Source organism: Tachyglossus aculeatus, chromosome 11, assembly GCF_015852505.1.
Source record: "Tachyglossus aculeatus isolate mTacAcu1 chromosome 11, mTacAcu1.pri, whole genome shotgun sequence".
Lineage (NCBI taxonomy): Eukaryota > Metazoa > Chordata > Mammalia > Monotremata > Tachyglossidae > Tachyglossus > Tachyglossus aculeatus.
Genome location: NC_052076.1, coordinates 34,081,322 through 34,106,002, shown reverse-complemented (window position 1 = coordinate 34,106,002; position 24,681 = coordinate 34,081,322). Strand labels below are relative to the sequence as shown.

The following is a 24,681-nucleotide window of genomic DNA, read 5'->3' as shown; positions in this document are numbered from 1 at the left end:
GTTTGACAATTTGAGGACGTTTCCGAAAGCATCCAAGGAAGCCGAGCAAGCGTGTGCTCATCGACACTCTAGACCGCGTGCTCGCTGTGGGCAGGGGCCGTGTCTACCAGCTCTGGTGTCCTGCACTCTCCCGAGGGCTTAGTTCCGTGCTCTGCCTACAGTAAGCGCTCAGTAAGTTACCACTGATTGATGTGTACTTCCCAAGCACTCAGTACAGTGCTCTGCACACAGTAAGCGCTCAATAAATACGATCGAATGAATGAATGAGTAAATACTAAGACATCCTAAATGGACCACTGACCCCCCTCTAGGCCATAAGCTCGTTGTGTTACCTGTATATATGTTTGTACATATTTATTACTCTATTTATTTATTTATTTTGCTTGTACATATCTATCCTATTTATTTTATTTTGTTGGTATGTTTGGTTTTGTTCTCCGTCTCCCCCTTTTAGACTGTGAGCCCACTGTTGGGTAGGGACTGTCTCTATGTGTTGCCAATTTGTACTTCCCAAGCGCTTAGTACAGTGCTCTGCACATAGTAAGCGCTCAATAAATGATTGATTGATTGGGCAGGTTACGTGTCTGCCAATTCTGTTGCATGGGACTCTCCCAAGCATTTAGTACAGTGCTCCGCACATAGGCAGCACTCAATAAATACCACTGATTGGCCAAGTGGGTTGAGAGCTCTATTTGGTCTCGACCCTGAGGATGTTGCAAGTGACTGGTGAACCAGATATTTCCTGTGAACTGAGGTGGAGTGGATGCCAGTGAGGGGACCTGCTCACCTGATGGAAAAATCACCATTAATTACATCCTGTTCGATAACAGTGGCTAGATTCAAAAGGCAGACGGCAGTGAGTCCATCCATCAGCAGCATTTATTAAGCACTTTGTACAGAGCACTGGGAGAGTCCAAATGAGACAAAGTTTTTGGGATTTTTCTATAGTATTTGTTAAGTGCTTCCTACTTACATACATACCTGTAATTTATCTCCCCCTCGTCCCCCTCTCCATCCCCCCATCTTACCTCCTTCCCTTCCCCACAGCACCTGTATATATGTATATATGCTTGTACATATTTATTACTCTATTTATTTATTTTACTTGTACATATCTATTTATTTTATTTTGTTAGTATGTTTGGTTTTGTTCTCTATCTTCCCCTTTTAGACTGTGAGCCCACTGTTGGGTAGGGACCGTCTCTAGATGTTGCCAACTTGGACTGCCCAAGCGCTTAGTACAGTGCTCTGCACACAGTAAGCGCTCAATAAATACGATTGATGATGATGATGATGATGATTTATTTGTATTGATATCTATCTCTGCCCCCTCGCCCCCCAAGACCGTAAGCTTGTTGTGGTCAGGGAATGTGTCTGTTTATTGTTGTACTGTACTCTCCCAAGCGCTTAGTACACTGCTCTGCACACAGTAAGCACTCAATACATACGATTGAATGAATGAATATACGCCGGGCACTGTACTAGACACAAGCTAATCAGGTTGGATCCGACCCCTGCCGCACATAGGGCTCACAGTTCTTAATCCCCATTTTACAGATGAGGGAGCTGAGGCACAAAGAAGTGAAGTGACTTGCCCAGGGTCACAAAACAGATAAGTGGGGGAGGCAGGATTAGAACACAGGTGCTGCTGGCTGCCTAGGCCCGGGCTCTATCCACTAGTCCGAGCTGCTTCCCCATTACAGAGAAGCAGCATGGCTCAGTGGAAAGAGCACGGGCTTTGATGTCAGAGGTCATGGGTTCAAATCCCGGCTCCGCCAATCGTCAGCTGTGTGACTTTGGGCAAGTCACTTCACTTCTCTGGGCCTCAGTTACCTCGTCTGTAAAATGGGGATTAAGATTGTGAGCCCTCTGTGGGACAACCTGCTCACCTTGTAACTTCCCCAGCACTTAGAACAGTGCTCTGCACATAGTAAGTGCTTAATAAATGCCATCATTATTATTATTATTATTATTATTATTAGGCCATGCTGCTTCCATGCTCCCTGGCCACAAGAGCCTAGAGGGGGAGGCAGTCATTAAAATAAATTATTTTACCTAAGTGTTATGGGGCTGGGGGTGGAGTGATTATCAAGTGATCCAGCATGGCCTAGTGGTTAGAGCAGGGGGCCTGGGAATCAGAAGGACCTGGATTCTAATCCCTATTCCGCTGTTTGTCTGCTGGATGACTTTGGGCAAGTCACTTAACTTCTCCGTGACTCAGTTTCCTCGTGTGTAAAATGGGGATTAAGACTATAAGCTCCGTGAGGGACATGGACTGTGTCCCACCTGATTACCTTGTATCTACCCCAGCGCTTTGTACAGTGCCTGGCACATAGTAAACACTTAACAAATACCAATAAAATCAAATAAAAAAGCGCTTAAAGGGGAAAGAGTCAAATGCACTGGCAACACAGAAGGGAGAGGGAGTAGGGAAAACGAGTCCTACAGTTGGCCATCTCTTTCCTATATCAAAACAACTTCCATCCAAACGCAACTGAGAAGCATGCACAGCCCACCACCCTCATTATTATTATTTACAACGATAATAATAATAACTGTAGTATTTGCTAAGCACTTACTAAGCGCCAAGTACTGTAGATACCAATTATCAGATCCCATGAGGGGCTCACAGTCTAAGCAGAAGGGAGAACAGGTACTGAATCCCCATTTTGCAGATGAGAGAACTGAGGCCCAGAAGCATTCACAGCCCACCACCCTCATTATTATTATTTACAACGATAATAATAATAACTGTAGTATTTGCTAAGCACTAAGTGCCAAGTACTGTAGATACCAATTATCAGATCCCATGAGGGGCTCACAGTCTAAGTAGAAGGGAGAACAGCTACTGAATCCCCATTTTGCAGATGAGAGAACTGAGGCCCAGAAGCATTCACAGCCCACCACCCTCATCATTATTATTTACAACGATAATAATAATAACGGTAGTATTTGCTAAGCACTAAGTGCCAAGTACTGTAGATACCAATTATCAGATCCCATGAGGGGCTCAGGGTCTAAGTAGAAGGGAGAACAGGTACTGAATCCCCATTGTGCAGATGAGAGAACCGAGGCCCAAATCCCCATTTTGCAGATGAGAGAACTGAGGCCCAGAGGCAGGTATGTGCGGGAGCCGAGATAGATTAGAACTCAGGTCCTCTGATTCCCAAGCCCTTGCTCTTTCCACTAGGCCATACCGCTCCTCTTAGAAATAACCTGATCGTTTGCAGTAAGGTTTGGGAGTATCAAATCAAGCTTGACACCTTCTCCAAATCCGAGGTATAAAGGGAATACATTGTCCATCTTAAGTAAAGATATTCCTTAAAAAAAAACGAGGCAAGATGGAACCCCGCCCCTGCAAAGATCTTCGGAGCAGGGCTGGCTCCATACTCTGATACCACTTAACCTTTGTTAATGAATTCAGATCTGTACATTGCACAATTTACAGCTCAAGATATGTGCTCTAAGAAAAAGCTCTCAATAAGCAGGGTGGGGGGGCAATAAAAGGCAAGGGAGGAGAGGGGAGGGACACTGAATTAATTGGCCCAGCTGCTGCTCCATGTGTGGGCCTGTGCCCATGGCAAGGAGCCCTTTTTTTTTTTTTGGATGGCATTTATTAAGCGCCTACTATGTGCAAAGCCCTGTTCTAAGCGCTGGGGAGATTACAAGGTGATCAGGTTGTCCCACATTCATTCATTCAATCGTATTTATTGAGCGCTTATTGTGTGCAGGGCACTTGGGAAGTACAAGCTGGGAACATACAGAGACGGTCCCTACCCAACAGCGGGCTCACAGTCTTCACCCCCATTTTACAGCTGAGGTAACTGAGGCCCAGAGAAGTTAAGTGACCTGCCCGAAGTCACACAGCTAAGTGGCAGAGCCAGCATTTGAACCCACGACCTCTGACTCCAAAGCCCGTGCTCTTTCTACTGAATCACACTGCTTCTCTACCCAATGGGAGAGGGGCGGCAGCGATGGCGGGGGCTGGTTGCTTGGGCATCACGGGGGTGATGAAGGAGACAGCTGGGTGGGGGAAAGACCTCTGGAAGAGCATCCCACCACTTCCCGCTTGCCACAGCTCCCTCCCTGGGAGCCCCAGGGTTGCCACCTCCCTGCCAAAGGGACACAGATCCCCGTAAAGGGGGTTCCGAGAGGCAATGAGGGCTATCTCAACTCAGTTCTGCCAAAAAAGAGAACACTCTTCAATGTTTAGCACTTCTGAAACCACCTCCCTTTTAGTCTTGTTTTCTTCTTACAAGTTAAGAATCAGTTCTTCTCCCCATTTTCCGGATTAGGAAAACGAACACGGGTAAGAGAGTTCCGGCAACTCCGGCCCCTTGATTTTCAGTTAGCCTCCAGAGGCTTCAGGTTCATCGCTGGAGATCTCTTCCAGGAGAACTCCACTATAAACCTTGTCGTTTCAGACTGATTCCCTGGCAAAAATATTTTTTTAGAAAATCTGGGGACTCCCAGTGTAGGATTAGGAAATCCCTTCACCCCATCTTGTAGTTTTCCATCGTCCCGCTACATACGATGACAAGGATTCCCTTCGTCTCCAAGGCCCCATCGTCCCCAAGCAGGGCTTAAAGGTCGGGGAAAGGAATTTCCGGTATCTTCTTTATCTGCTCCCAGACTGAAAAGGAACGTATCATAGCTTGGTCAAATCAACCTAACAGTAGCATTTACTGAGCATTCATCCTGTGCAGAGCATTACACTAGGCCCATGAGAGACTACACCAAGAGAAGCTGCATAGCTTAATGGAAAGAGTACAGGGCTGGGAATCAGGGGGCGCGGGTGCTGATTCCGTCCCCTGCCACCTGTCTGTTGTCTGGCCTTGGGCAAGTACTTAACTTCTGTGACTCAATTTCCCCATCTGTCAAACGGGGATTCAAATACCTGAAGTCCCATGTAGGGCACAGACTGTGTCCAACCTGATTATTCTGCAGCAACCCCAGCGTGCTCAGTACGGTTCTTGGCACATAGTAAGTGTTTAACATGCACCATAATAATGATAATTATTGTTAGGAGAGTAGAGCTGGTAGACCATAATGCCTGCCCTCAAGGATCTTGCTGTCTAGTCTGGGAAGACTGACAGTAAAACAGGTTGCAGATACGGGGAAGCAATAGAATATAAAGGGATGAACGTAAATGCTAAGGGATGGGGGGTGGGCAGATGGGTGAGTTCTGAAGGGTGGCAGGAAAGTGCTAAAGTGGTTGTAGGGAGGAAATAAGTTGGGGTCATGAGAGTTAACTGGAGAAAACTTCCTAGGGGCTTTCAGAAGGGCTTTGATGTCAGGTAGAGGAACCATCTGCCAGATGAGAAGAGGAATTAAGTTCCAGGCCGAGCGGAGGATGCTAGCAAGAGGTCGGAGGAGAAAGAGTCGAGAAGGAGGCACAGGGAGTAGGTTCATCATCATCATCATCATCATCAATCATATTTATTGAGCGCTTACTATGTGCAGAGCACTGTACTAAGCGCTTGGGAAGTACAAATTGGCAACATATAGAAACAGTCCCTACCCAACAGTGGGCTCACAGTCTAAAAGGGGGAGACAGAGAACAAAACCAAACATACTAACAAAATAAAATAAATAGAATAGATATGTACAAATAAAATAAATAAATAGAGTAAAAAATATGTACAAACATATATACATATATACAGGTGCTGTGGGGAAGGGAAGGAGGTAAGATGGGGGGGATGGAGAGGGGGACGAGGGGGAGAGGAAGGAAGGGGCTCAGTCTGGGAAGGCCTCCTGGAGGAGGTGAGCTCTCAGCAGAGGAGTGACGCAGGCAAGCTGGAGGTGGAGTGGGAGAGGAACAGAGATAAGTAAGGGGGAGAAAGCTGATTGAGGGCCTTAAAGTCAACAGTCAGAAGTTTCGGCTTTCATTGGGTAGGGAAGGAACAACTGTTGGGGATTCATTCATTCATTCAATCATATTTATTGAGTGCTTACTGTGTGCGGAGCACTAAGTGCTTGGGAAGTACAAGATCTTTGAGATGCGGGCAAATGTTATGGACCTCAAGCCCCATATTTTAGTGGGGGCGTCCTGAGTTTGCAGTCAGCTTTCGAACCAACACAGTCACCAAAAAGTTCCGAGTGACCTTTCAAAACATCTTTGGAAATACTCAAAACTTCCCATTTTTGTGAGTTACGGCCCACCAGTTCTGGATGCCACCATCTTCAGATTTCACCGTGCATTTAAACTCCCAAACACTCGACTGCTTTTGCGTGAAATCGGAGGTGGCGGTGCCCAGACCTGGGGCCCTGCTGCCATCTTTTATTTCGCTGGGCAGGCCCAGGCCAGTGGTGTGGCAAATTCACAGTGCTCACACAGCTAGGAAACACGGCTCTATCCACTATCTCCCAGGTGCATGATCCTATCCCATGCCTCAAAAACCTCCTAACATTGAGTGCCCACACCAACCTCTGCAGAAAACCCCATATCACCTCTCTCATTTCATAACGAGGCAGGGTAGAAGAGTGTCTCTCAGCCTGAGCAGGTGGCTGAGAAGTACCCAAACACCACACCTGATAAGCTCTTCTTGACACCAAACAGAAATATCAAAAAAGATCTGTATAGATTTGGGGCAGGGGTGGGGGTAAGGGTGAGGAGGAAAAGGAGCTAAGGGAGAAAAAACAGAAATATATTTTTAGCCATTTCAGTTTGACAACGTTCATTTTTGAATACAGGCAAATGGAAGTGCATCGTGGCCGGTTATTACAGACGGATTTCAGAGGGTAAAATGTGAAGATTTGCCCATCACCTCCCAACGGTCTGTCATTCTAGAATCATTTAATCCTAGGGGAAAAAAAGCTTTGAAGAATCACAGAGTGACTACAATGTTCCATTGGGTGTGGACTAGTGCCAAAAACTACATCCCCTTTTCTTTCTTCCCCACTTTGTGAATTATTTTACCGTCCTGCTCTCCAGCTATTTTGTAAATTATTTGAGAGCAAGGATCAAGTCTACTATGACTACTATTTTGTTGTGCTCTCAAAAGTCCTTAAAACCAACTTGCCTGTTGGTGACTTGGGTCATGTCACAATTTCTCGGGGCCTCCTTTTCCTCCTCTGTTAAAATGGCGATTCAAAACCTGGTTTTCCACCTCGTTAGACTGTGAGCCCCATGTGAGATAGTAACTCTGCCCAATCTGATTGCCTTGTATCTACCCCAGTACTTAGCACACAGTAAATGCTGAACAAATACTACAGTATTACCGTTAAAGGAGCAAACTGCAGGCGCATGAGCATGGGAGATGGTACAGCTGAACTGTACATTAGCAACTGAGCTCTCTTCCCTCCTCTCAAGTGCTACTCCGGCCACCTGTGCTTCTGACCCCATTCCCTCTCATCTTATGAAATCTCTCACTCCGTCCCTTCTCCCCTCCTTAACCTCCATCTTCAACCGCTCAATCTCCACTGGTTCCTTCCCCTCTGCCTTTAAACATGCCCATGTCTCTCCCATCCTCAAAAAACCCTCTCTTGACCCCACCTGACCTTCTAGTTATCGCCCTATCTCCCTCCTACCATTCCTTTCCAAACTCCTTGAACGAGTCGTCTACATGCGCTGCGTCAAATTCCTCAACGCCAACTCTCTCCTCGACACCCTCCAATCTGGCTTCCGTCCCCTACATTCCACGGAAACTGCCCTCTCAAAGGTCACCGATGACCTCCTGCTTGCCAAATCCAACGGCTCCTACTCTATCCTAATCCTCCTCGACCTCTCAGCTGCCTTCGACACTGTGGACCACCCCCTTCTCCTCAACACGCTTTCCAACCTCGGCTTCACAGACTCTGTCCTCTCCTGGTTCTCCACCTATCTCTCCAGCCGTTCATTCTCGGTCTCTTTTGCGGGATCCTCCTTCCCCTCCCATCCCTTCCTCAAGGGTCGGTTCTTGGTCCCCTTCTGTTCTCTATCTACACTCATTCCCTTGGTGAACTCATTCGTTCCCACGGCTTCAACTACTATGTCTACGCCGATGACACCCAAATCTACATCTCTGCCCCTGCTCTCTCTCCCTCCCTCCAGGCTCGTATCTCCTTCTGCCTTCAGGACATCTCCATCTGGATGTCTGCCCGCCACCTAAAACTCAACATGTCCAAGACTGAACTCCTTATCTTCCCTCCCAAACCCTGCCCTCTCCCTGACTTTCCCATCACTGTTGACGGCACTTCCATCCTTCCCGTCTCACAAGCCCGCAACCTTGGTGTCATCCTCGACTCCGCTCTCTCGTTCACCGCTCACATCCCATCCGGCACCAAAACCTGCCGGTCTCACCTCCGCAACATCGCCAAGATCCGCCCTTTCCTCTCCATCCAAACCGCTACCCTGCTGGTTCAATCTCTCATCCTATCCCGACTGGATTACTGCATCAGCCTCCTCTCTGATCTCCCATCCTCCTGTCTCTCCCCACTTCAATCCATACTTCACGCCGCTGTCCAGATCGTCTTTGTGCAGAAACGCTCTGGGCATGTTACTCCCCTCCTCAAAAATCTCCAGTGGCTACCAATCAACCTACGCATCGGGCAAAAACTCCTCACTCTCGGCTTCAGGGCTCTCCATCACCTCGCCCCCTCCTACCTCACCTCCTTTCTCCCCTTCTCCAGCCCAGCCCGCACCCTCCGCTCCTCTGCCGCAGCTAACCTCCTCACTGTGCCTCGTTCTCGCCTGTCCCCGCCATCGACTCCTGGCCCACGTTCTCCCCCTGGCCCAGAGTGCCCTCCCTCCACATATCCGCCAAGTTAGCTCTCTTCCTCCCTTCAAAGCCCTACTGAGAGCTCACCTCCTCCAGGAGGCCTGCCCAGACTGAGCCCCCTCCTTTCTCTCCCCTTCCTCCCCCTGCCTTACCTCCTTCCCCTCCCCACAGCACCTGTATATATGTTTGTATGTATTTATTACTCTATTTATTTTACTTGTACATATTTATTCTATTTATTTTATTTTGTTAATATGTTTTGTTTTGTTGTCTGTCTCCCCCTTCTAGACTGTGAGCCCGCTATTGGGTAGGGACCATCTCTATATGTTGCCAACTTGTACTTCCCAAGCACTTAGTACAGTGCTCTGCACACAGTAAGTGCTCAATAAATACAATTGAATGAATGAATGAACTGGGACAGACTTCACTCTGCCTCTGCCACTATCTTGTTGTGGTGGGATCCCAAGTGAGACGCTGAACCTTCTGGGAAGAGTGGGATGACCCGCTTGTTCAAAGACAAGATGCTACTGAATACATCTATCACTTCAGCAGCCCTGCTTTGGGTAAAAAATACATAAATAAAAACCTGTCTTAGTTTGAAAACCGGGTTTGAACCTCCAGATCTGATGCTTTTTGCCCCCACCTTCCTCAAAAGCTTCTACAGATGTAAAAAGCTCAAAACGCAACGCAACGCACAAATTCTTAGCTATCAAAGGGGAAAAATTAATGGGGCCCTTTTTAAACGCACCACCCCACAGAACAAGGGTACTTAAGGGCTATGTCCCCTCATTCCTGGGAATGGGAACTGCCAGGAACACTTGTAGTTCTTTGGAATACTGAATTTTCAATATTTTGCACTTACCGCACCCGCACTCTCTTACAAAGGTCTCTGCATTAGTAACAAAGCCTAAGGTCTCTTTGCTGTAAGACTCATTTAAAAAACAATTTCAGAAGCCAGTTCTGAATGGAAATAACAGACCTATGCTTTGGGAGTGATGATAAAATCACCATTTCTAAACCAATATGAGGGGTGCACAACCCAAGGGAAAGCCCGGTCTCTGGCCAGGGTTTTAAATCCAAATCTGACACACAGTTGGGTCTTCAGCTAGGGTGGACATTCTCTAAAATTACAGAAGCCAGTAACAGGGAAAATAGTTTAGAGAAGTAGTCCTCTCGACTGTAAGCTCGCTGTGGGCAGGGAATGTGTCTGCTTATTGGTATATTGTACTCTCCCAAGTGCTCAGTACAGTGCTCTACACACAGTAAGCGCTCAATAAATGATTGAACAAATTCTAAATCCCTGGTATGTAAAAGAGTGGTATTAGTGACAAGATTTCTTGAGCATTTCTAGAACACGCTTACCTTTGCAAAGTGCTTCACAAGAGGTTTTTATTCGTTGTTATCCAAATGTTCCCCTGAGGAATTTTCATTTTACTGATGTGGAATCCAGGCTAAATTCCACCAGAGTTAATGAGTGCACTCAATAAATACCACTGATTGACTAATTCCTGAAATCACCTTAGCCCCACTGTCATTAACAAAGGTGAAAAATGTCAGAAGCAGGGTGGCCTATTGGATAGAGCATGGGCCTGGAAGCCAGGGGACCTAGGTTCGAATCCCGGTTCCACCATGTGCCTGCTGTGTGACCTTGGGCAAGCCACTTAACTTCTCTGTGCCTCAATCCCCTCATCTGCAAAATGGGGATTCAATATCTGTTCTTTCTCCTACTTAAACTGGGAGCCCCATGCGGAACCTGATTAGCTTGTATCTACCCCCGAGCTTAGTACAGTGTTTGGCACATAGTAACCGCTTAAACACCACTATTACTGTTATTAAAATGCAGTTCTCCAATACTTCAGACTGACAACTCCAAATTCCCTGGACTAACCCGGGCTATTTTCCAATAATCGGCCTGTGGGAGAAAGTTAAACATCAGTCCAGCCCTCTAGACTGTAAATTCGCTGTGGGCAGGGAACGTGTCTACCAACTTTATGTATTGTACTCTCCCAAAGGCTTAGGGCAGTGCTCTGCACACAAGAAGTGCTCAGTAAATATCACTGGTGATGATCTCCAAACCCAAACTGGTTGAACAATTCTGCAGTGCTGAAATACTTTTCGCTCTTGCAAAAGGGAAGCTCACTTGAGCTGCACAAATGGAACTAGACAAATCATTGTGAGGGCCCGAGAACAGAGTGCGGGGCTTGGGGTAGGCTCAGAGGATACAGTCTCTATCGGAATAATAAGTAAAAAACCAGGCCAAAAGTGTGAGATGCACTGCTTAACTTCCTTGCCCTCCGCCGTGCATCTTTAGGGTGGTGATGCACGGGATCAGGAGACCACCGAATACAAAAGCTCAACCTCAGCAGTGGATTGGAGTCAACGTTCCCACAGGAAACGGCGCCAGATCCGGCTACTATATATGGAGGGGAAATTCCATCCCGGTCTCTGAACTGAAGCCCCCTCAAATCCCAGAACCGATGGTTTTAAATTCTTCCCAGCACGGAGCACCCGGGACCTCTAAAGGTTATTCCTTCATGGGAAGCCTCCATCCTACCGCCCTAGTCCTCACTATTGGCTTTAAAGCTCTCCATCACCTTGCCCGGTCTCTCCTTCTCCATCCCAGCCCGCACGCTCCGCTCCTCTGGTGCGGCTAACCTTCTCACTGGGCCTCCGTCAATCAATCAATCAATCGTATTTATTGAGCGCTTACTGTGTGCAGAGCACTGTACTAAGCGCTTGGGAAGTACAAGTTGGCAACATATAGAGACAGTCCCTACCCAACAGTGGGCTCACAGTCATCTCACCTGTCTCCCCACTGACCCCTGGCCCAAGGTCCTACCTCTGGCCCGGAAACCCCTCCCTCCTCAAATCCACCAACCAACCCCTCTTCCCCCCATCATGGTAGGATTAGAACCCAGACCCGTCCTCCATCCATCCTCCATCCCTTCAAAGCCCTACTGAGAGCTCACCTCCTCCAAGAGGCCTTCCCACACTGAGCTCCCTGCTTACCTCCCCCTCCCCACAACACCTGTATATGTGTTTGTATGTATTTATTACTCTATTTTACTTGTACATATTTTATTTTGTTAATATGCTTTGTTTTGCTGTCTGTCTCCCCCTTCTAGACTGTGAGCCCGCTGTTGGGTACGGACCGTCTCTAGATGTTGCCGACTTTGACTTCCCAAGCGCTTAGTACAGTGCTCTGCACACAGTAAGCGCTCAATAAATACGATTGAATGAATGAACGAAGGCCCTACCAAAGGCTCACCTCCTCCAAGAGGCCTTCCCAGACTAAGCCCCCTTTCTCTCAGTTCCCCCTCCCCTCCACATAATAATAATAAAATAATAATGGCATTTATTAAGCTCTTACTATGTGCAAAGCACTGTTCTAAGCGCTGGAGAGGATACAAGGTGATCAGGTTGTCCCACAGGGGGCTCACAGTCAATCCTCATTTTACAGATGAGGGAACTGAGGCACAGAGAAGTCAAGTGACTTGCCCAAAGTCACCCAGCTGACAATTGGTGGAGCCGGAATTTGAACCCGTGACCTGACTCCAAAGCCCGTGCTCTTTCCACTAAGCCACGCTGCTTCGTTGTCACCTCAACTCAATTTGCCCTCCCCCCGCCCCACAGCACTTATGTCTATATTCATTCATTCATATTTATTGAGCGCTTACTGTGTGCAGAGCACTGTACTAAGCACTTGGAAAGTGCCATTTGGCAAGAGAGAGAGACAATCCCTACCCAACAATGGGCTTACACTCTAGACGGGGGACACAGACAACAAAACAAAACCAGTAGGCAGGAATCAATAGATAAATAGATCTATCTATAATCTATTTTCTCCCCCTTCTAGACTGTGAGCTCACTGTTGGGTAGGGACTGTCTCTATATGTTGCCAACTTGTACTTCCCAAGCGCTTAGTACAGTGCTCTGCACACAGTAAGTGCTCAATAAATACGATTGAATGAATGAATATTGATACCTGCTTACTTGATTTGATGTCTGCCTCCCCTCTCCCCCAGACTGTAAGCCCGTTGAGGGCACGGACTGTCTCTATTGCTGTAGTGTACCTTCCAAGCGCTTAGTACAGTGCTTTGCCCCCAGTGAGAGCTCCATAAATACGACTGAATGAATGGACAGAAGCAGCGTGGCTTACAGGCAAGAGCACAGGCTTGGGGGTCTGAGGCCATGGGTTCTAATCCCGCTTCCGCCCCTTATCCGCTGTGTGACCTTGGGCAGGCCACTTCACTTCTCTGAGCCTCAGTTACCTCACTTGTAAAATGGGGAGGAAGACTGTGAGCCCCACGGGGGACAACCTAATCACCCAGTATCTACCCCAGCACTTGGAACATAGTAAGCACTTAACAAATACCATCATTATTATTATTATGAAGGCCATTCCCTCGGGTCAGCTGGGCCGCCCCTAAGGGCCCGGGCCCAGAGTGGATTCAACAGCCCCGACCCCAGGGCTAATCAATCAATCGTATTTATTGAGCGCTTGCTGTGTGCAGAGCACTGTACTAAGCGCTTGGGAAGTCCAGGTTGGCAACATATAGAGACAGTCCCTACCCAACAGTGGGCTCACAGTCTAAAATGGGGAGACAGAGAACAAAACCAAACATACTAACAAAATAAAATTAATAGAATAGATACGTACAAGTAAAATAAATAGAGTAATAAATATGTACAAACATATACGCCCCCGGCCCCAGGCACCACCTCCCACTCCTCCCCACCCCCTTCTGTGGCTTAGTGAAAAGAGCCTGGGCTTGGGAGCCAGAGGCTGTGGGTTCGAATCCCGGCTCTGCCACCTGTCAGCTGGGTGACTCTGGGCCAGTCACTTCACTGTGCCTCAGTTCCCTCATCTGTAAAATGGGGATGAAGGCTGTGAGCCGCACGTGGGACAACCTCATTACCTTGTATGTGCCTCCAGCGCTTAGAACAGTGCTTGGCACAAAGTAAGCGCTTACGAAAGACCATTATTATTATTATTATTATTATTATTATTATTATTGTTATGAAGGCCGTTCGGCCCCCTCGGGTCAGCTGGGCTGCCCCTAAGGGTCCGGGCCCAGAGTGGGTTTAACAGCCCCGACCCCAGGGCTAAAGCCCCCCGCCCCAGGCACCCCCTCCCCCAAACCAGAGCTTAGAACAGTGCTTGGCACATAGTAAGTGCTAACCAAAGACGGCTACTACTATTATTATTATTCATCATCAATCGTATTTATTGAGCGCTTACTGTGTGCAGAGCACTGGACTAAGCGCTTGGGAAGTACAAGTTGGCAACATACAGAGACAGTCCCTACCCAACAGTGGGCTCACAGTCTAAAAGGGGGAGACAGAGAACAAAACCAAACATACTAACAAAATAAAATAAATAGAATAGATATGTACAAGTAAAATAAATAAACAAATAAATAGAGTAATAAATATGTACAAACTTATATACATATATATTATTATAATGAAGGCCGTTCCCTGGGGTCAGTTGGGCTGCCCCTAAGGGTTCGGGCCCAGAGTGGGTTTAACAGCCCCGACAAACTTATATACATATATATTATTATAATGAAGGCTGTTCCCTGGGGTCAGTTGGGCTGCCCCTAAAGGTCCGGGCCCAGAGTGGGTTTAACAGCCCCGACTCCAGGGCTAAAGCCCCCCGACCCACGCATCCCCTCCCCCATCCCAGCGCTTAGAACAGTGCTTGGCACATAGTGAGCACTTAACAAATGCCATCGTTATTATTGTTATTATGAAGGCCATTCCCTGGGATCAGCTGGGCTGCCCCTAAGGGTCCGGGCCCAGAGTGGGTTTAACAGCCCCGACCCCGGGGCTAAAACCCCCCTCCCCAGGCACCCCCTCCCCCATCCCAGCGCTTAACACAGTGCTTGGCACATAGTAAACGCTGACCAGTGACTATTACTATTATCATAACGACAACCGTTCCCTCGAATCGGCTGGGCCGCCCCTAAAGGTCTGGGCCCAGAGTGGATTTAACAGCCCCGACCCCAGGGATAGAGCCCCTCTCCCCCACCTCCCGACCGCCCTCATCCCAGCGCTTAGAACAGTGCTTTCCCCAGAGTATACATGTTTGTACATATTTATTACTCTATTTATTTATTTTACTTGTACATATCTATTCTACTTATTTTATTTTGTTAGTATGTTTGGTTTTGTTCTCTGTCTCCCCCTTTTAGACTGTGAGCCCACTGTTGGGTAGGGACTGTCTCTATATGTTGCCAACTTGGACTTCCCAAGCGCTTAGTACAGTGCTCTGCACACAGTAAGTGCTCAATAAATACAATTGATTGATTAAACGCTTACCAAAGACCATTGTTATCATTATTACTATTATTATTATTATTGTCCCAGGGCTAAAGCCCCCCACCCCAGGTACCCCCTCCCCCATCCCAGCGCTTAGAAGCAGCCGGGTGGCTCAGTGGAAAGAGCCCGGGCTCTGGAGTCAGAGGTCATGGGTTCAAATCCCGTCTCCGCCAATTGTCAGCTGGGTGTCTTTGGGCAAGTCACTTCACTGGGCCTCAGTTACCTCATCTGTAAAATGGGGATTAAGACTGTGAGCCCTCTGTGGGACAACCTGATTACCTTGTAACCTCCCCAGCGCTTAGAACAGTGCTTTGCACATAGTAAGTGCTTAATAAATGCCATCATTATTATCATTATTATTCTCTGGGCCTCAGTTCCCTCATCTGTAAAATGGGGATGAACACTGTGAGCACCCTGTGGGACAAACTGATCACCTTGTCACCTCCCCAGCACTTAGGACAGTGCTTTGCACATAGCAAGAGCTTAATAAATGTCATCATCATTATTATTATTATTCACTGGGCCTCAGTTCCCTCATCTGTCAAATGGGGATGAAGACTGTGAGCCCCCTGGGGGACAACCTCATCACCTTGGAACCCTCCTCCCGCTCTCCATGCCCCACTCCCCACCTTACCTCCTTCCCCTCCCCACAGCACCTGTACATATGTTTGTACGTATTTATTACTCTATTTTACTTGTACATATTTATTCTATTTACTTTATTTTGTTAATATGTTTTGTTTTGTTCTCTGTCTCCCCCTTCTAGACTGTGAGCCCACTGTTGGGTAGGGACTGTCTCTAGATGTTGCCAACTTGGACTTCCCAAGCGCTTGGTCCAGTGATCTGCACACAGTAAGCGCTCAATAAATATGACTGAATGAATGAATGCATGTATACATGTTTGTATGTATTTATTTCTCTATTTATTTTCCTTGTACGTATTTATTCTATTTATTTTACTTTGTTAATACGTTTTGTTGTCTGTCTCCCCCTTCTAGGCTGTGAGCCCGCTGTTGGGTAGGGACCATCTCTATACGTTGCCAACTTGGATTTCCCAAGCGCTTGGTCCAGTGCTCTGCACACAGTAAGTGCTCAATAAATACGATTGAATGAATGAATGCATATATGTTTGTACATATTTATTACTCTATTTTATTTGTACATATTTGTTCTATTTATTTTATTTTGTTAATATGTTTTGTTTTGTTCTCTGTCTCCCCCTTCTAGACTGTGAGCCCACTGCTGGGTAGGGACTGTCTCTAGATGTTGCCAACTTGTACTTCCCAAGCGCTTAGTACAGTGCTGTGCACACAGCAGGCGCTCAATAAATGTGATTGAATGAATGAATATGTTGCCAACTTGTACTTCCCAAGCTCATAGTCCAGTGCTGTGCACACAGTAAGTGTTCAATAAATACGACTGAATGAATGAATGTTGGGTAGGGACCGTCTCTCTAAGTTGCCAACTTGGACTTCCCAAGCACTTGGTCCAGTGCTCTGCACAAAGGAAGCGCTCAATAAATGCGACTGAATGAATGAATATGTTGCCTACTTGTACTTCCCAAGCGCTTAGTACAATGCTGTGCACACAGTGAGCGCTCAGTAAATACGACTGAATAAATGAATGTTGGGTAGGGACCATCTCTCTACGTTGCCAACTTGGACTTCCCAAGCGCTTGGTCCAGTGCTCTGCACACAGGAAGCGCTCAATAAATGCGATTGAATGAATGAATATGTTGCCAACTTGTACTTCCCAAGTGCTTAGTCCAGTGCTGTGCACACAGTAAGCGCTCAATAAATACGATTGAATGAATGAATGTGGGTAGGGACCATCTCTCTATGTTGCCAACTTGGACTTCCCAAGCGCTTGGTCCAGTGCTCTGCACACAGTAAGCACTCAATAAATACGAATGAATGAATGAATGTTGGGTAGGGACCGTCTCTCTATGTTGCCAACTTGGACTTCCCAAGCGCTTGGTCCAGTGCTCTGCACACAGGAAGCGCTCAATAAATACGATTGAATGAATGAATGAATGAATGTTGGGTAGGGACCGTCTCTCTATGTTGCCAACTTGGACTTCCCAAGCGCTTGGTCCAGTGCTCTGCACACAGGAAGCGCTCAATAAATACGACTGAATGAAAGAATGCATATATGTCTGTATGCATGTATTACTCTATTTATTTTGCTTGTTCGTATTTATTCTATTTATTTTACTTTGTTAATATGTGTTGTTTTGTTGTCTGTCTCCCCCTTCTAGACTGTGAGCCCGCTGTTGGGTAGGGACCGTCTCTCTATGTTGCCAACTTGGACTTCCCAAGCGCTTGGTCCAGTGCTCTGCACACAGTAAGGGCTCAATAAATACGACTGAGTGAATGAATGAATGAACGTTGGGTAGGGACCGTCTCTCTATGTTGCCAACTTGGACTTCCCAAGCGCTTGGTCCAGTGCTCTGCACACAGTAAGCGCTCAATAAAGGCGACTGAATGAATGAATATGTTGCCAACTTGGACTTCCCAAGCACTTACTCCAGTGCTCTGCACACAGTAAGCGCTCAATAAAGGCGACTGAATAAAAGAATATGTTGCCAACTTGTACTTCCCAAGCGCTTACTCCAGTACTCTGCACACAGTAAGCACTCAATAAAGGCGACTGAATGAATGAATATGTTGCCAACTTGTACTTCCCAAGCGCTTACTCCAGTGCTCTGCACACAGTATGCGCTCAATAAATACGATTGAATGAATGAATATGTTGCCAACTTGGACTTCCCAAGCGCTTACTCCAGTGCTCTGCACACAGTAAGCGCACAATAAAGGCGACTGAATCAATGAATATGTTGCCACCTTGTACTTCCCAAGCGCTTACTCCAGTGCTCTGCACACAGTAAGCGCTCAATAAAGGCGACTGAATGAATGAATATGTTGCCAACTTGGACTTCCCAAGCGCTTGGCCCAGTGCTGTGCACACAGAAAGCGCTCAATCAATACGAGTGAATGAATGAATGAATATTGGGTAGGGACCGTCTATGTTGCCAACTTGGACTTCCCAAGCGCTTACTCCAGTGCTCTGCACACAGTAAGCGCTCAATAAAGGCGACTGAATGAATGAATATGTTGCCAACTTGTACTTCCCAAGCGCTTAGCCCAGTGCTGTGCACACAGTAAGCGCTCAATACGACTGAATGAATGAATGAATGTTGGGCAGGGACCGTCTCTCTATGTTGCCAACTTGGACTTCCCAAGCGCTTAGTCCAGTGCTGTGCACACAGTATGCGCTCAATCAATACGATTGATTGAATGAATGAATGAATGTTGGGTAGGGACCGTCTCTCTATGTTGCCAACTTGGACTTCCCAAGCGCTTGGCCCAGTGCTCTGCACACAGTAAGCGCTCAATAAATACGATTGAATGAATATGTTGCCAACTTGTACTTCCCAAGCGCTTAGTCCAGTGCTCTGCACACTGTAAGCGCTCAATAAAGGCGACTGAATGAATGAATATGTTGCCACCTTGGACTTCCCAAGCGCTTACTCCAGTGCTCCGCACACAGTAAGTGCTCAATAAATGCGACTGAATGAATGAATACGTTGCCAACTTGTGCTTCCCAAGCGCTTAGTCCAGTGCTCTGCACACAGTCAGCGCTCAATAAATACGATTGAATGAATGAATATGTTGCCAACTTGTACTTCCCAAGCGCTTAGTCCAGTGCACAGTAAGCGCTCAATAAAGGCGACTGAATGAATGAATATGCTGCCCACTTGGACTTCCCAAGCGCTTGGCCCAGTGCTCCGCACACAGTAAGCGCTCAATCAATACGATTGATTGATCGATTGATCCCTCAGGGTCCCGGGCGGCCCTTCTCACCTTGTCCATGAGCTTCCAGCACTTCTCCACCATCTTCTTGTCGACGGCCCCGGGCGGGTGGGGGCTGAGGTGATGGTGGTGGTGGTGATGGTGATGGTGGTGGTGGTGCGGCTGGAAGGCGTCCTTCATCAGCCCGATCAGGCCCCCGCCGCCGCCGCCCCCGGCCCCGGCCCCGCCGCCCCCGGCCCCGCCGCCGCCGCCGGCGGACCCCGACCCTTTCTTCACGTTGCCCGCCATGGCCCCGGGGAGGACGGAGGAGGAGGAGGAAGGAGAAGGGCCCGCGTCCCCGCCGCCTCAGCCGCCACAGCCGTCGCCTCAGCCGCCGCCGCCTCAGGGGCCTGACGAGAAGCGGCCGCCGGCGAAGGGGCGGGGCGCATGCGCCGGCGCGCGCCCCGTTCCAGGGACAGGGCCGACGGCCGGGGCGCATGCGCCGGCGCGCGCCCCGTTCGAGAGAACAGGACGCTATCGGAGGGGGGAGGGCGCATGCGCCGGCGCGCGTCCCGCTAAAGAGCCAAGGGCGATAGCGGCGGGGGCGCGCGCCCCGTTTAAGGGAAGGGCCGACTGCGGGGCGCATGCGCCGGCGCTCGTCCTATTAAAGAGAAAAGGCTGATAGCTGGGTGGGGGGCGGGGCGCATGCGCCGGCGCGCGCCCCATTAAAGAGAAAAGGCCGATAAGGGGAGGGGCGCGCGCATACGCCGGCGCGCGCCCCGTTAAAGGGAGGGGCCGACTGCGGGGCGCATGCGCCGGCGCGCGCCCTATTAAAGAGGAAAGGCCCAGAGCGGAGGGGGCGCGCGCATACGCTGGCGCGCGCCCCGTTTAAGGGAAGGGCCGACTGCGGGGCGCATGCGCCGGCGCGCGCCCTATTGAAGAGAAAAGGCCGATGGCTGGGTGGGGGCGGGGCGCATGCACCGGCCCGCGCCCTATTAAAGAGAAAAGGCCCGTAGCGGAGGGGGCGCGCGCATACGCTGGCGCGCGCCCCGTTAAAGAGAAGGGCCGACTGCGGGGCGCATGCGCCGGCGCGCGCCCTATTGAAAAGGCCGATGGCTGGGTGGGGGCGGGGCGCATGCGCCGGCGCGCGCCCCATTTAAGAGCAAAGGCCGATAACGGAGGGGGCGCGCGCATACGCCGACGCCCGCCCTGTTAGAGGGCCGGCGGCGGGGCGCATGCGCCGGCGCGCGCCCCGTTCAAGAGAACAGGACGATACCGAAGGCGGGGGAGGGCGCATGCGCCGGCGCGCGCCCCGTTAAAGAGAAAAGGCCCATAGCGGAGGGGGCGCGCGCCCCGTTTAAGGGAAGGGCCGACTGCGGGGCGCATGCGCCGGCGCGCGCCCCGTTAAAGAGAAAAGGCCGATAGCTTGCTGGGGGGCGGGGCGCATGCACCGGCGCGCGCCCCGTTAAAGAGCAAAGGCCCATAGCGGAGGGGGCGCGCGCATCAGCAGGCGCGCGCCCCGTTTAAGGGAAGGGCCGACTGCGGGGCGCATGCGCCGACGCGAGCCCTATTAAAGAGAAAAGGCCGATGGGGGGGCGGGGCGCATGCGCCGGCGCGCGTCCCGTTAAAGAGATCAGGACGATAGCGGGGGGGCGCATGTCCCATTAAAGAGCAAAGGCTGATAGCGGTGGGAGCGCGCCCCGTTAAAGGGAAAGGGTCGACGGCGCGGAGGGAGGGGGGCTCATTCGTACAGTTCATTCGATCGTATTTATTGAGCAATTACTGTGTGCAGAACACTGAACTAAGCGTTTGGGAAGTACAAGTCGTTCGGCCGCCTAAGGAGCGGGGCGCCCCGTTCAAGAGAATAGGACGATACCGGCGGTGGGGGGGGAGGGCGCATGCGCCGGCGCGCGCCCCGTTAAAGAGAAAAGGCCCATAGCGGTGGGGGCGCGCGCATACGCTGGCGCGCGCCCCGTTAAAGGGAAGGGCCGACTGCGGGGCGCATGCGCCGGCGCGCGCCCTATTAAAGAGAAAAGGCCGATGGGGGGCGGGGCGCATGCGCCGGCGGGCGTCCCGTTAAAGAGAACAGGACGATAGCGGGGGGCGGGGCGCATGCGCCGGCGCGCGCCCTATTAAAGAGAAAAGGCCGATAGCTGGGTGGGGGGGCGGGGTGCATGAACCGGCGCGCGCCCCGTTAAAGGGAAGGGCCGACTGCGGGGCGCATGCGCCGGCGCGCGCCCTATTAAAAAGAACAGGCCGATAGCGGGGGGGGGGGGGCGCATGCGCCGATGCGCGTCCCGCTAAAGAGAACAGGACGATACGGTGTGGGGGGGGTAGGGCGCGGGCGTTGCTGGGCGGGGCGCATGCGCCGGCGCGCGCCCCGTTAAAGGAAAGGGTCGACGGCGGATGCCCCTGCGTGCGGTTGTCCTTCAGGGGGCTCACTGTCTTCATCCCCATTTTACAGATGAGGTAACTGATGCCCAGAGAAGTGAAGTGGCTTGCCCAGAGTCACACAGCTGACAATTGGTGGAGCTGGGGTTTGAACCCATGACCTCTGACTCCAAAGTCCGGGCTCTCTCCACTGAGCCACGCTGCCCTCCCTCCGCACATCCGCCAAGCTAGCTCTCTTCCTCTCTTCAAAGCCCTACTGAGAGCTTACCTCCTCCAGGAGGCCTTCCCAGACTGAGTCCCTTCCTTTCTCTCCCCCTCCTCCCCCACCCCACACCACTTGTATATGTGTTTGTACATATTTGTTGCTCTATTTATTTTACTTGTACATATTCTATTTATTTTATTAATGTTTTGTTTTGTTGTCTGTCTCCGACTGCGAGCCCGCTGTTGCATAGGGCCCGTCTCTATATGTTGCCGACTTGTGCTTCCCAAGCGCTTAGTACAGTGCTCTGCACACAGTAAGCGCTCAATAAATACAACTGAATGAATGAATGAATGAAAGAGAAAAGGCCGACAGCGGGGAGGCGGGAGCGCGCGCGGGCGTCGTTGGGCGGGGCGCATGCGCCGACGCGCGCCCCGTTAAAGGAAAGGGTCGACGGCGTTGAGGGGGAGGGCGCTCGGCCCCTAAGGGGCGGGGCGCATGCGCCGGCGCGCGCCCCGTTAAAGGGAAAGGGCCGATAACAATAATAATAATAATAATGATGGTATCTGTTAAGCGCTTACTATGTGCAGAGCACTGTTCTAAGCGCCGGGGGGGAGACATACAATGGGATCAAGTTGTCCCACGTGGGGCTCACAGTCTTAATCCCCGTTTTAGATGAGGTAACTGAGGCTCAGAGAAGTTAAGTGGCTTGCCCAAGGTCACACAGCAGACATGTGGTGGAGCCGGGATTCGAACCCATGACCTCTGACTCCAAAGCCCGGGCTCTTTCCACTGGGCCATATTGCCTGGGGGCGCGCGCCCCATTAAAGGAAAGGGTCGACGGCAGGGGGTGGGGGGGTGCAGAGCACTGGACTAAGCACTTGGGAAGTACTAGTCGTTCGGCCCTTAAGGGGCGGGGCGCATGCTCAGTCTTCTAGACTGTGAGCCCACTGTTGGGTAGGGACCGTCTCTAGATGTTGCCAACTTGTACTTCCCAAGCGCTTAGTACAGTGCACTGCACACAGTAAGCGCTCGATTGAGCGCCGGCGCGCGCCCCGTTAAAGGGACAGGGCCGACGGCGGGGCGCATGCGCCGGCGCGCGCCCCGTTAAAGAAAGAAGGCCGGGTGTTGCGCGCCCCGTTGAAGGAAAGGGTCGACGACGGGGGCTCGGCCCTTAAGGGGCGGGGCGCATGCGCCGACGCTCTCCCCGCTAAAGGAAAGGGTAGACGGGGACGTGGGGGGGGGGGGCGCTATAGCGTTACTGGGAGGGGCTCGGCCCCGAAGGGGCGGGGCGCATGCGCCGGCGCGCTGTCCGTTAAAGGGAAAGGGACGATGGCTGGGGGCGCGCACTCCGTTAAAGGGAAAGGGACGATGGGGGAGAGGGGGGGCGCATGCGCCGGCGCGCGACCCGTTAAAATTAATCAATCAATCGTATTTATTGAGCGCGTACTGTGTGCAGAGCACTGTACTAAGCGCTTGGGAAGTACAAGTTGGCAACATATACAGACAGTCCCTACCCAACAATGGGCTCACAGTCTAGAAGGGGGAGACAGAGAACAAAACCATATTAACAAAATAAAATAAATAGAATAGATATGTACAAGTAAAATAAATAAATAAATAGAGTAATAAATATGTACAAACATATATATAGGTGCTATGGGGAAGGAAAGGAGGTAAGACGGGGGGGATGGAGAGGGGGACGAGGGGGAGAGGAAAGGGACGACAGCAGTGCAGCGCAGGCGTTTGTAGGCGGGGCGCATGCGCCGGCGCGCGCCCCTTTAAAGGGAAAAGCACGATGGCTGGGGGGGGGCCTAAGGGGCGGGGCGCATGCGCCGACGCGCGCCCCGTAAAAGGAAAGGGTCGGCGGCTAGGGAGGGGCGCGGTCCCTAAGGGACGGGGCGCATGCGCCGGCGCGCGACCCGTTAAAGGGAAGGGTAGACGGCGAGGGAGGGGCGCGCATGGGCGTTGCTGGGCGGGGCTCGGCCCAGAAGGGGCGGGGCGCATGCGCCGGCGCGCGACCCCCTTAAAGGGAAAAGGCCGATGGTGGGGCGGAGCGCATGCGCCGGCGTACGGCCCGTTAAAGGGAAAAGGCCAATGGGGGGGCGGGGCGCGCGCCCCGTTGAAGGAAAAGGGCCGTTAAAAATAATAATAATAATAATAATAATAATAATAATGGTATTTGTTAAGCGCTTACTATGTGCCAAGCACTGTTCTAAGCGCTGGGGGTTGCCAACTTGTACTTCCCAAGCGCTTAGTACAGTGCTCTGCACATAGGTGCTCAATAAATACGATTGATCGATTGATTGAATAAATACCATTGAATGAATGAATGAATGAACAAGGTGATCAGGTTGTCCCACGTGGGGCTCACAGTCCTAATCCCCATTTTCCAGATGAGGGAACTGAGGCCCAGAGAAGTGAAGTGGCTTGCCCAAAGTCACCCGGCTGACAAGCGGCGGAGCCGGGATTTGAACCCATGACCTGTGGCTCCGAAGCTCGTGCTCTTTCCACTGAGTCACGCTTCTCCTCTAAAATAAAATAGAATAATAAATATGTACAAATATACACAAGAACCTTCCAGACTGTGAGCCCACTATTGGGTAGGGACCGTCTCTATGTGTTGCCAACTTGTACTTCCCAAGCACTTAGTACAGTGCTCTGCACACAGTAAGCGCTCAATAAATACGGTTGAATGAATGAACCGAATCAATTCGGCTTGAATCCCGGCACTGTCTCATAATAATAATAATGGCATTTATTAAGCGCTTACGATGTGCAAGGAACTGTTCTAAGCACTCATGAGGTGACATTTAGCCAGCGCCCCACTTCCTCTCACCAAGAATTCTCTCCCCCCATTTCCTTCCTCCATTCGGGCCTTCCCACATCCCGAAAAATATCTCGTTTCCCCTTTTGAGAAAAGACACGGAGTTCCCTTTCTGGAAACCAGGTTTCCCCCAAAGGCCTCTCTTCTCCTTTGCCACATGGGCTGAGGCATCGCCAAGAAGTCTCGCTGCTTCTAGGGCAGAGGTGGCGGAGCACTATGCCAAACTGGCAAATTAATTCAATCGCATTTATTGAGCACTTACTAGGTGCAGAGCACTGGACTAAGTGCTTGGGAAGTACAAGTTGGCAACATATAGAGACAGTCCCTGCCCAACAACAGGCTCACAGTCTAGACAATGGACTCACGGTCCAGACAACGGGCTCACAGTCAATCAATCAATCAATCAATCAATCATATTTATTGAGCGCTTACTGTGTGCAGAGC

At 50.4% G+C, this 24,681-nt stretch overlaps 1 protein-coding gene across 1 annotated transcript in view; it reads right to left on the bottom strand.

Annotated features, from left to right (window-relative positions):
* CBL (Cbl proto-oncogene) overlaps nucleotides 1–19,245 on the bottom strand; it is an 88,780-nt gene extending 69,535 nt beyond the window's left edge. Inside the window, 1 exon segment of the mRNA XM_038754494.1 lies at nucleotides 18,890–19,245. Within this exon segment, the coding sequence (XP_038610422.1) occupies nucleotides 18,890–19,126 (237 nt within the window). The 5' untranslated portion in view covers nucleotides 19,127–19,245.
* Between the last annotated feature and the right edge of the window lie 5,436 nt (nucleotides 19,246–24,681).